Source organism: Dipodomys ordii, unplaced genomic scaffold (assembly GCF_000151885.1).
Source record: "Dipodomys ordii isolate 6190 unplaced genomic scaffold, Dord_2.0 Scaffold97, whole genome shotgun sequence".
Classification (NCBI taxonomy): domain Eukaryota; kingdom Metazoa; phylum Chordata; class Mammalia; order Rodentia; family Heteromyidae; genus Dipodomys; species Dipodomys ordii.
The window spans coordinates 10,413,750-10,427,088 of NW_012267313.1; the positions used below are offsets into that span (position 1 = coordinate 10,413,750).

Genomic DNA, 13,339 nt, shown 5'->3' on the forward strand with positions numbered 1-13,339 from the left:
TTCATTTAGAATGAACATGGGCTTTAGAAAGTGAGATGCTTTTACTTATAAACTGATAATAATAGACTAGCAAACACTCTTTATTATTTGGTACTGCTTTAAAAAAAATATAAAAACAAGCTAGGCATTGGTGGCTCATGCCTGTAATCCTAGCTACTCAGGAGGCTATGGGATCACGGTTCGAAGCCAGCCTGGGCAGAAAAGTCCACGTGGGACTCTTATCTCCAATAAACTACTCAGAGTAAAAAAAAAAAAAAATTCTGGAAGTGGCACTGTGGTTCAAGTGGTAGAGTGCTAGCCTTGAGCACTAAGAGGCTCAGGGACAGCACCCAGGCCATGAGAACCAAGAACCAGCAATAAACAAATAAATAAACAAACAAATAAATAAATAAAAGTTTCAAGAACACTGACCATGCTCTCTATAAGCCCCTGTACTAGCAAATTCTTCCAAAGCTTAATTCCTTCCTCAAAAAAAAATGTTTACTAAACCATTAGTACATATGGTTGGGTAGATGGTACAATGTTCTAGTGTTTCATTACTACAGTTAGGTCTTTATAAAGTAGGTGCAAGTAGTGCAAGACTTCCAGTTCTCCCTTTTTCAACTATTTGAAATGAACTAGCCTCTTAAATTCAGTACTTTTCTGGCTTTAAAAACCATGTGAAACACAGAAGCTTACTTTTCCCTGAAAGTCAACAAACATTTTTGTTGCATTGCCTAAAAGTGAGGCATAAACTCCTAAGGACAAAAAAATGTAACAAAGAAAACTGCTCAAGGCTGGAATGTAGCTCAGTGGCAAAGCACTTACCTAGCAAGTACAATGTCCTGGGTACCACCCCAGTACAAAAAAGTTAAAAAAAAAAAAAAAACCAAACAGAAAACTGTTCAAAGGCTAAAGCAGTGCAGGTAATATGAACACTAAGTATGTATACTAAAATTCCAAAGTAACTAGGGAGCAATGTATTTGTTCCAATTGTTTTGCATAGTGTCTAGTTACATTTATATGGTAAATCTACTCCATTTTGTATTAAGTAAAACTAAATATAGTTTCAGTTATAGAAATGTTATTGCTATGTGGAAAGCCAGACTAGTGACCACTCTCTAATTACTTCCAATGTTAAGATTCCCAATGTATTTTCAAATAACTGGCTTGAAGGACTTAGACTGCAGTGTGACTCAGTGGACACCACGTTGATTAGAAATCAAAGGACTTGTATTAATACAAGCCTAAGTTCTTGAACCTCTCTCGACATGAGATCTCAACAAAAACATTTACTTTCTGATGTTTTAATTTTGTTCATCTGCCCCATCTACGTAACTCCCAAAGGTGAAATTTTAGTGGGGATGAAGTATGGAAACATTTAATAGCTTACGTATTTTGCAAGCCTCAATAAATCACATGGGTTATCTTTCACAGTATTATTAGTGATGGTTCTCTAAATTGTACATTTGAGCTGAAAGAGTTCTATGTAGAAATTATCCTTTTAGGAACTTTTTACCTTAAAAAGTTAATTCTTTTTTTTTTTGGTTGGTCATGGGGCCTGAACTCTGGGCCTGGGCGCTGTCCCTCAGCTCTTCAGCTCAAGGCTAGCACTCTATCACTTGAGCCATAGCACCACTTCCAGCTTTTTCTGCTTATGTGGTGCTGAGGAAACAAACTCAGGGCCTCATGCATTCAAGGCAAGCGCTCTACCACTGAGCCACCTCCCCAGCCCCCAAAAGTTAAGTTTTAAGCAAAGAAAAGGAAAGATTTGCTAACCTCACTGCTCTGATTCAGTTCAGGCCAAGTCTGGTTTAATGACGGCATTGATGGTGACTTGCTTGGAGGTGCTTCAGCAGGAGATCCGGAATAACCTACCTCACTTGGCTGGTCCCCAACATCTACAATTTAAAAAGAGAAAGTTTCTATTAACAAAATATTTTAGTTTGGAGTATGTACTGATAAAAACTAACAGATGGTTTTCATATATACTAATTTATAATCCAAATTTCTTTTCCTTGTGTTCCTAAAAGCTATTAACAGGCAATACTACTTACTGATACTCCTTATGGTCCACCTGAATGAAATTATAACTTCCTAACTTTTCACCAAAAGAAAGAACTAGTTAGTAAGAAATGTTACACAGATAACAGTGCAAGAGTACGTACTATGAATCATTTTCTGCTATTAGTTTTCTGAAGTATATTCCATGGAATACTCATTTGTAAGGTGATTTTGAAAAGTTGGGTTTTCTGTTCAAATAAGCGTGGGGATACTATAATTTCCTGCTGGGACCATTCTCTTACACATCTGTATGTCAAACTTGTGATGTCCCAGAGTAAATAAACTTCATTTAAGTCAGTTTTTCTCTCCATGTTCCGTTGGGACATAGTTTGAGAATTACTGATGGCTACTAATTCATTCATGTTTTCCCTACAAATCTTCCAAGCTACCAGAATTCAGTCTTAGAAATAGGTCTTGGAAAAAAACAAAGTCAACAAAGTCACGTGAAACAAATTTTTGTCTGAGGTGGTGGGGATTAAAAGGCACTACAAGCACATGCTAGACCAATGAGTCACACTCTAGCTTTGAAACTTAACCTTTTATCATGATCATTATCGCTGGCATTTGTAAACTTAAATGAGCTACAAATTCATGCTACTATTACAAAATGGTGTTTAAAATATTGTATGTCTTAAGATAGTTTTAAAATTGTATTTCAAAACAAAGAATTTCAATGGTAAATAAATTCTTATTCTTTTTCTAATTTTTACTTTTCTCTTTTAGCCATAAGCAAGTTGGATAAAACGTCATCTGACTTTCTCCATCAGAAACAAAGACATGACATTAAATGTTAGCCCTATACTTGGGATCTCTCTCTCCCTCTCTCCTTTCTCGCTCTTTCTTGTGCCAGTCCTGAGGCTTGAACTCTAGGCTAAAGCACTGTCTCTGAGCTTTTGTGCTCAATGCTTGAGCTACAGCTCCACTTCCAGCTTTTGGGTGATTAACTGAAGAGTCTCACAGACTTTCCTGACGAGGCTGGCTTTGAATCACCATCCTCAGATCTTCCTCGTAGCTAGGATTACAAGTGTGAGCCAACAGGGTGTACTTAAGAATTCTAAACAGATAATTCACTTAATATTGCCTATCAATGCATACCTCAACCTTTCAGCACATTAATAAATACATCTCTCAAGATGTAGTGCCTAACATAGGATCAAATACTTACTAGCATTCAAATATTCATAACAAGTTGTTAGTTGTGGGGTTTTTTTTTTTGGAGGGGGGTAGTGGGCTTGAACTATGGGCCTAGGTGCTCTCTCTGAGCTCTTCAGCTCATAGCAAGCACTCACCCAATTGAGCCACATTTCCTGTTTTGTGGTAGTAAACTGGAGCTAAGAGTCTCACTAACTTTCCTTGGCCGGGCTGGCTTTGAACCATGATCTTCAGATCTCAGCCTTCTGAGTAGCTAGGATTACAGGTATGAGCCACCACTGCTGGGCAGTGTTCATTCTTTTTTACTGATAGCTGAAAATTTTTTCAAGATTTTCCTGATGCCTGTTCTGTTACATGACTCCTGTAATATTTCCATTACTTATCCTGATGTTACATCTTTAAAATGATACCACACTGAAAGTTCTAGTTTATTGTACAGCATCACATTTAGACTTGTTACTGCTAAGATCAGGAGCTCTTTCTCTTTTTTAATTCAACATCTTTGTAATAACAGTGTTAGGGTAGTGCAAAACCATGAACTGCAGAAGACTTCAGGTATTATTATTATTATGTTTTTTGTTGGTTGTGGGCCTGAACTCTGGGCTTGGGCACTGTCCCTCAGCTCTTCAGCTCAAGGTTAGCCTTCTACCACTTGAGCCACAGCGCCACTTCCAGCTTTTTCTGCTTATGTGGTGCTGAAGAATCGAACCCAGGACCTCATACATGCAAGGCAAGCACTCTACCACTGAGCCACCTACCCAGCCCCTTCAGGTATTATTGTATGAAGATTTCAAATGAGTTGTTTTAATAAATAGTAGCAGGAAATTCCTTACTGGGTAGTTTGAGGTTTCTGTGGGAATAAACATCTTGGACCATGACTAGAAGGGAAAGAAATTACAGACAGTACAGCTTTCCAAACATGAAAGGCTGTCCAGAAGGAGAAGGCACGGAAAGGTGTTTTGTAAGTGATTCCCCGAAGCAGGTGAATATTAAAGACAACTAAATGAATTTACATTAGTATTACCCACAGGAAAAATAATTTAAAAAAAACCCTAATTCAAAGTAGGGCTCCATTTTTTCACTATTGAACATCATCTTAGGACAATCTAGAGCTTTGGTTTGGCTTTCAAGACTCAATACTTATGATAACTTTTCTTTTTATGGTCAGTCATGGGGCCTGAACTTTGGGCCTGGGCACTGTCCCTCAGCTCTTCAGCTCAAGGATAGCGCTCTACCATTTGAACCACAGTACCACTTCTGGCTTTTTCTTTTCTTTTTTTTTGTCGGTCATGGGGCTTGAACTCTGGGCCTGGGCGCTGTCCCTCAGCTCTTCAGCTCAAGGCGAGCGCTCTACCACTTGAGCTACAGCGCCACTTCCAGTTTTCTGGTGGTTTATTGGAGATAGGAGTCTCACAGTCTCTCCTGCCCAGGCTGGCTTTGAACCCCGATCCTCAGATTTCAGCCTCCTGAATAGCTAGGATTACAGGCGTGAGCCACCAGCGCCCGGCTCACTTCTGGCTTTTTCTAATTATGTGGTGCTGAGAAATTGAACCCAGGGCCTCATGCATGCAAGGCAAGTGCTCTACCACTGAGCCACCTTCCCAGCCCTACACAGAATACATTTTTAAGGGTTACTACAAATTAATCTTTTCTTTTACTGTATTAGGCTAGATTTTCTTCATGTACTTTATTAATAGACATCCTTCATTTGCTTTATTTTAAAAAGGACAAAGTATTTCAGGCTTTGTAAACTATATTGTTTCTAACTATTCAACTGTGCCATTATAGAACAAAGACAGCCAGATAATTCAGAGCATGGCTAGGTTTTAGTTACATTTTCTTGCTCTTGGCTGAGAAATTCAAACCACTTCTCCAGTCCTTAAGTTTTATTTATGGGCACTAAAATTTGAATTTCATAATGTTCCATGTCTAATGAAATATCCTTCTTTTTATTTTCTTTCCTTCCCCTCTCTTCCTTTCCTCTTTTCTTCTGCTAATATCCAGAGGCCTTGTACTTACTTGGCTTGATTGCTTAATTGGCTCTCTTGAGCCATGCCTCCAGCTTGTTTTTTTGCTAATTAGTAGCACATGGGTCTTTAGGACTTTTCTGTCCAGGCTAGATTTGAACTATAATTCTCCAAATTTCAGCCTCTTGAATAGCTAGGATTACAGGATGAGCCACCAGTGCCTGATCAGTTGTTTTAACCAGAAAGTTAAGTGTCTTTCCTTCCTTCCCTCCCTTTCTTCTCTTGTCAGTACGGGGATTTGAATTCAGGGCCTCACACTTTCTTAGCTTGCTTGCACTTTCAGCCCTCTTTTATTATTTTTAGTGATTAAACATTTAAACATTAAACATTTTACAGTTTATGGAATATTAAAAAAACAGGCAACAAACTGGAAACAGTTTTAGTTTTCAAACTTCTTGTTCACCTCAAATATAATCTATCCAACAGACTGCATATAGAAACAAATATGGCAGTCTAGCAGACTTCCATTAATCCAGAGAGTACAGAGATCTGCATAGATGTAAAACAATGCCAGTCTTTTCATAGCTGTTTTACTTTAGAGAATAGTTATTTTCTTGAACTATTTATGCTAATGCTAATGTAGAGGGTTTATTGTTGCTCTTTTAAAATAAGGTAATAAGTATTTTAAAATATAAGGGTAATGAAGAATAAGAAAAAAAGTATCAGTTTTAATTCTAATGAGTAGTATTTACAGATTCAATTAACATAAACAAAGGCTTCCGTGGTGGTCCACAATTGTTAAAGACTATAAAAGGTTCGTAAGTTTAATTTTGAAAAATCACTGTTCAAAAAAAATCCAATGATTTATGGGATAAATTAGCAAGGCTGTACATTGTTTCTTTCCTACTTCATACACAGAACAACAAATGACAGTAGGAGCAGAGCAAATTTTCTGTCTTCTGGAAACCAACAATTAGGCCTGTGAAGAGAAGCAGCATCAGATCTGGAAATAAACTGTACCTCCTTCAACTCTATCCCTGTAAATACTTCAGTAAAAAGCCTTCTGCCCACCCACAAAACATCAGGCTTCAGAACTACATCCTTCTGGAGGCAGGGATGTAGTTTTACTCTTACCTGAGCAGTGTTCCAACCTAGCCTCCTTCTGGAACACTGTGTCAACCCTGCCTCCCTCTGAGGGTTCTGCTCTGCCCCTGACATCATCAGAGCATCAGGGCTGAAAAAGAAGAGCATGAGCCTGAATTATTGGTTAACGTCGACCCTCAAAGGGCTGTTAGGCAAAAAAGTTTTCCATGTATAAAAGTGCGTCCAGAAAAGACAACCCAGTATGATCACATTGAAAGATGCTTCAAAAAGTCTAGAAAGGGTTGGGGATTTAGCTCAGTGGAAGAGTGCCTGCCTGGTGAGCGCAAGGCTGAGTTCGGTCCTCAGCTCTGGGGAAAAAATAAAAGCTATTAAAAGTCTAGAAAGTTCATGGTTTCAATTCAGCATAATAAATGAACGGGATTAATATTCTCTTTCTCAAAGAATTTCAGGTTTATTTCAGTTTGTAACTAATAAATTGCTCTTTTTTGTTTTTTTTTAAATTGCTCTTTTTTTGGTATTACGCTTAACAAAAAGATAGCTCAAAAGTTATTACCTGTTACTATTAACCTTATAGGATTTACCTTACTTTCATTAAGAAAACAAATCTATAAAATCTTTTAGTCATAAAGGTTCAAGATCAAATTTATTAGTTTTGTCAAGGCATAATTAGCCATGTCTACTATTTATTTAAAATGTAAAAATTATTTATTTATTTAGTTGGTCGTGGGGACTGAACTCTGGGTCTGGACACTGATCCTCAGCTCTTCAGCTCAAGGCTAGTGCTCTACCACTTGAGCCACAGTGCCACTTCTGGCTTTTTCTAATTATGTGGTGTTGAGGAATAGAACCCAGGGCCTCATGCATGCAAAGGAAGCACTCTACCACTGAGCCACCTTCCTAGCCCTAAAAATTATTCTTAAAAAGAAAAAGCTATTTAAAAAATCAGTAGATTTAGACAAATTTTAAATCTTCAAGGAAAAGTACCTGATGGTACCTTTTTGACTCAGAATTAAAAGACAAGGCTAAGCAATGCATTTGGGAAAAGAAAACCTGAAGACTGAAATTAAGATATTCTTTTTGGGGGGCTGGGAAGGTGGCTCAGTGGTAGAGCGCTTGCCTTGCATGCATGAGGCCCTGGGTTCAATTCTTCTGCACCACATAAGCAAAAAGAAAACGCCGGAAGTAGCACTGTGGTTCAAGTGGTAGAGCGCTAGACTTGAGCTGAAGAGCTGAGGGACAGGGCCCAGGCCAGAGTTCAGGCCCCACGACCAGACCCTCCCCCCCAAAAAAAAAGATATTCTTTTTTTAAAATTAGTATTATCAGCATAAAAAAACTAAGCTCTCTTTCAAAAATGAATTCTACTTTTCACAGTTCAGAGAAATTTATCAGAAAGTAGATCTTAAAGTCTCTCAATTTTAACTTAAAAATCAAAGATTTAAAAATGGACGTAAAGTATGTTCCAAAGGTTTGAAAAGAGACATAACACTCAAAAGTCCAATTAAACTGTGCCTGTTGACTTTTTTTTTCTAGTATTGATCAACATTTGATACCATGTCTACTTGACTTGGCTATTATATGTCAAAGACTATTACATATAGAAATAGAAGTTACCCTTATCTAAAGATAACTAAACATAAAAAGTCCATTCCAATTAAACCATTTAAAAAAAGACTAGAATTTCACAAAGAGAAAAAAAGTAATTTAACTATAGCTTTGTCTTAAAACCCAGAAAACTGTGAAACTAAGTATAAAGAAAAAAGAATGGAAGATGTCAATTAGGATGGTAATTTGGGAACAAAGTTAAAAAGGAGTGCAACCATTTACTGAAAGCCCATAAGGTTTTAGGCTCTTGGAGTAAGAAGTAAGAAGACAAGTCTTCCATTTTCATGGAGCTCTCTTCCTAGCAGAGAAGACAGAAATCATTCACTTTTAACTTTCACAGCTTAAAAAAGAAGTCACTTCTGCAAAAACAAAGAGTATCATTAATTATTCTGATGCACCCTTACTAATCCATAAGCCAGAATATTTTAAAGCCCAACTGTTATCATCTTCATAGACTCACTATGTATCCTTTTTGTCAATGTCTTTGTCAGGATGAGGAGTTCTAATTTCTTGAACCAAGTGGTACAACTCTATCAATATTTGTAATTTGTCAGAATCCTTAACCATCTACAAAGAAATCAAATGCTTGTTAATAGTGCATGTGTGTGTGAAGGAGGAGAGGTAGCTTGAGAAAACCTCCTTGAATGGAATATTAGTGATACTAATTCATATTTCCATTATGTTTTTCTCTGCAACTAAGGTGACTTGGATAATACATTTTCCAAAACAAAGATTCTAAGTTATTTGTACAAAACAAATACACATGTCTAAGTATGTTCACTACAGTACTGTTTTAAAAATAAAATTAAAGCTGGGAGCTGGTGGCTCATGCCTATAATCCTAGCTACTCAGGAGGCTAAGATCTGAGGATCGCAGTTCAAAGCCAGCCCCAGGCAGAAACATCTGTCAGACTCTCATCTTCAATTAACCACCAGAAAAATGGCAAGTGGCACTGTGGCTCAAGTGGTAGAGCAAGAGCCTTAAGCTGTTGAGCCAGAGCCTTAAGCTGATGAGACCAGGCCCATGACTGACAAAAAAAAAAAACAAAAACCCAAAATCCTTTAATAAGGAACTGGATAAAATGAAGTACATCTATAATATTTATGACATATATAATGTAGAATGTGACAGCTAGCTTTATATGTGATAAAGTGCAAAATGCCTGTTGAATATTATAAACAAAAAACAAAGAATATGTATTATGATTATACTTACACACAAGTATAATAAGTATATAAGTATATATATATATATATAAGTATATATACTTACAAAGTTATTATGTGGAAAAAATTTAGATGATTATGAGAAGTTAACAGCAATTAGCTTACACTTAGGATGTCTCAAATAAATTTCCATGAATTTCTAGCCAACTACTTGCACAAAGTCTTATGTACTTTCTTTTCCTTGACTTTTCAAAATTTCATGTTGAGATGGGTTGCTTGTGGTTCTTGCTTGTAACCCTAGATACTTAAGAAGTTGAGATCTGAGAATGACAGTTCAAAAACAGCTTGGGCAGGAAAAGTCTGTGAGACTCTTACCTCCAATTAACCACCAAAAAGCCAGCAGTAGAGCTGTGGCTTAAATAGCAGAGTGTTAGCCTTGAGTGAAAAAGCTCAAGAACAGTACTCAGTCCCTGAATTCAAGTCCCAGTACTGGCAATGGCAAACACACAAATGTTGGAAGTACTGCTTAGAGTTTAGAGCCTCTGCAGAACACACTCTAAAAACCCACACATTTACTACGATTATTATTAACAGTGATTGCAGAGGAGGAAACAGGCACAAAGGAAGAAATGTACCCTTTTCCTCTTCCTAGTATCTCAAATACTCACATGCTGAGTTGCTCAAATGAGACAGAAAGCAGTTAAAAAACATTTTCTCAACCATTTAATCATTTCAAAAATGTGATTATTTACTTATGCATTCTATTTATGCTCTGCTAGGCACTGACATATATCAAAACTGATCCACTCACTACATTGTAGGAGTGTCTAGCATTGAGGGGTAGGCGGATGAATGGATGGATGGATAATATACAGAACAAGCCAGAGCCAATAAGCCAGTGAAGGAGGAAGAGGTATTACATAATTATAAAAGTACATACAAACCGGGCGCCAGTGGCTCACACCTGTAATCCTAGTTAGTCAGGAGGTTGAAATCTGAGGATTGTGGTTCAAAGCCAGCCTGGGTAGGAAAGTCCGTGATACTATTATTCTAACCACTAGAAAACCAGAAGTGGGGTGGTGGCTCAAGTGGTAGGTTGAGCTGAAGGGCTGAGGGACAGCGCCCAGGCCCAGAGTTCAAGCCCCACAGCAACAACAGAAAAAGTATATGTACAATTGTAACTCCTACAAAGGAGAAGCCTCTTTGAAGATAATTTAAGATGTACAGAATCACCATAATTTTTTAATACAGTATTTTAAGTGTGCTAGTAGGCAGTTTAATACTTTCTTTAGAAGGTAAATGTTCTTAAAAGATAAACGCTTGAATTTAGCTTAAGAAACTTTCTGTAGCTGATTTTTTATTTTTATTTTGGCCAGTCCTGGGGCTTGAACTCAGGGCCTAGGTGCTGTCCCTGAGCTTTTTTTTGCTCAAGGCTAGCACTCTACCACTTGAGCCACAGCACCACTTCTGGCTTTTCTGTTTATGTTGGTGCTGAGGAATTGAACCCAGGGCTGCATGCATGCTAGGCAAGCACTCTACCACTGAGCCACCTTCCCAGTCCTGTAGCTAGTTTTTAATACGCTTTCTTTTATGGAAAAAAAAGTTTTTCTATTTACTTATAGTGAATATGATGTATTTCCTTCTTTTTATAAGGAGCTAATAGTGGTACCGTGAGAAAATAGAAAGCAACCAGACTCAGTGTGATGTACTACATCAAAAGTAGTATGCAGAAGATGCCATGAATTATCAAAGATACACATTAGGGGCTGGGAAGGTGGCTCAGTGGTACAGCGCTTGCCTTGCATGCCAGAGGCCCTGGGTTCGATTCCTCAGCACCACATAAGCAAAAAGAAAAAAAGCTGGGAGTAGTGCTGTGGCTCAAGTGGTAGAGCGCTTGCCTTGAGCTGAAGGACAGCGCCCAGGCCAAGAAAGTTCAGGCCCCACGACCAGACCCAAAAACAAAAAACAAAGATACACATTACCTTTGCCTATAGTTAGGAAGGTCCAACACTGAGGGCTATTTATGGTAAATACTAGACAAACTAAAACACTTGGCTAGGCTCGGGGCTCCCGGTGTCCAGCCCCTGCTTCCTGACCAGATGGTGATATCTGAAGCACTCAGCAGCAACCAGACAGCCAGAGGGGAACGCGAGCCATCCATGCAGGTGGCATAACGGTCCATCCTCACCCCCCCCCCCCCGCAGGCGATTACTCGACCACGACCTCCGACCCCACCCCACCCCCACCCCCGCCCCCCCCACCCCCGCACCAAAATTCACAACCCTACCCTCGGAACAAAATAAAACAAATTTGCTTGACAAAAAAAAATAAAATAAAATACTTGGCTATTTATCCCTTGTGAACTTCTAAAAACTCAGCTATGTATAATGATTTTTAGAGATAAGTGAGAGACCCACAGTATCACAGGACAATTTCTATTATTCAAAGAACTTTATCATATGAATCTCGGGTTTATGATAGGTGCAAGAAAAAGTTTATCTATGCTTACCCCCACATTCACAAACTAACAGAATTCCAAAGTTCATTATGTGTAAGTAGAAAAAACAGATTTTGTGTAATCAAAACAGTTTTTTTCTGTATACCTGTCCTGGGGCTTGAATACAGGGCCTGGGGTAATCACTGTCCCTCAGTGTTTTGCTCAAGGCTAATGCTCTACCACTTGAGCCACAGTTCTACTTTCCTCTTTTTAAATGGTTAATAGAAGTAAGTGTTGTGGACTTTTCTACCTGGATTGGCTTTGAATAGTGATCCTCGGATCTCAGCCTCCTTGAGTGGCTAAGATTTCAGGGTATGAACCCAATCAGAAAAACAAACATGGTTACTTGGAAAAACAAACTTTACAACTTTGGGGGGGGAGGGGGAATGGGAAGGGATGGGAAGGGGAAACAAAGGAGGAGGCAACAATGCTTGATAAGAAATGTACTCATTATCTTGCCCATGTAATTGTAACCACTCTGTATGGTATTTTCACAATAAAAAAAAAGAAAACCACACATGGCTGGGAATGTGGCTTAGTGGCAGATTGCTTGCCTAACATGCAAGAAGCCCAGGGTTTAATTCTTCGGTACCACAAAAAAAGAAAAAGCCAGAAGTGATGCTATGCCTCAAGTGGTAGAGCACTAGCCTTGAGCAAAAGAAGCTCATGGATAGTGCCCAGGCCCTAAGTTCAAGTCCTAAGATAAGAAAGAATGAAAGAAAGAAAGAAAGAAAGAAAGAAAGAAAGAAAGAAAGAAAGAAAGAAAGAAAGAAAGAAAAAGAAAGGATACAGGTGGACCCATTGCAACAATGAGACGTACAAGTCGTTATGTCGAAAACGAACTTTACAACTTTCGTGTGGGGATGGGAGGGCCGTGGGGAGGATTGGGGGGGCGGGGGGGAGGATGGGAAGGGATGGGAAGGGGAAACAAAGGAGGAGGCTACAACGCTTGATAAGAAATGTACTATCTTGCCCATGTAATTGTAACTTCTATGTACAGTATTTTCACAATAAAAAATTAAATAAATATTAAAAAAAAGAGAAAGGAAAGAATGAAAGAAAGGAAAGAGACAGAGACAGAGAAAAAGCGAGAAAGAGAAAGAAAGAAAAAAGAGAGAGAGAGAAAGGAAGGAAGGAAGGAAGGAAGGAAGGAAGGAAGGAAGGAAGGAAGGAAGGAAGGAAGGAAGGAAGACAAGAAAACCACAATTACATTGAAACTGGAAACACCCAAATTTATGATACCTTTAAAATTACAGCTAAATCGACAGTTCAGGAAGAAAAAGTCTCACAGATAAAAAAACGGAATGTAAATCCAGAAAAGAACTTCTTCCTAAACCATCAGCCTTAAAATTCAGGCAGTAACTGATTTTATTTTTATTAAATAAAGGGGATGGGGATACAAATTACATGCAAAAGCCAGATTCAACTATCTGAATGTAACAGATGACAAAAAGACAATCAGCCACAAAATGACTACAAAAAATTAAGCTTGACTGAAACTGTCTTTTTATCACTAAGGTCAGTTATCAAAGTCTTCGAGTCAAATAAAAACTCTCAGATACATGGCCCAATTTTGTGGTTTTTGTTTTTTTAAATGAGGGTTCTTTATATGTTGTAAAGCCTTGTGAGTAGCTGGGATCATAGATGTCTACCACTGATTCTAAAGTCCAGTTTCAAGTCAGATACCAAAAGTCTTAAACTATCACAGTATCACAGTGACTACCAAAGTTTCTTCTCTTGGCTAATACCAGTTAACCTAAATATACAAAGTGTTTGTTTTTACTTTCTTTTTCTTTTTTTTTTTTTT

General features: G+C 38.2%; 1 protein-coding gene across 2 annotated transcripts in view; it reads right to left on the reverse strand.

The window, feature by feature from the left end:
- Positions 1 to 13,339, reverse strand: part of Reps1 (RALBP1 associated Eps domain containing 1) — a 68,545-nt gene that overhangs the window by 19,731 nt on the left and 35,475 nt on the right. For both annotated transcript variants that reach the window (XM_013026902.1, XM_013026900.1), the window contains exon 9: positions 1,759 to 1,880. In XM_013026902.1, the coding sequence (XP_012882356.1) occupies positions 1,759 to 1,880 (122 nt within the window). The remainder of the gene's footprint in view (positions 1 to 1,758; positions 1,881 to 13,339) is intronic.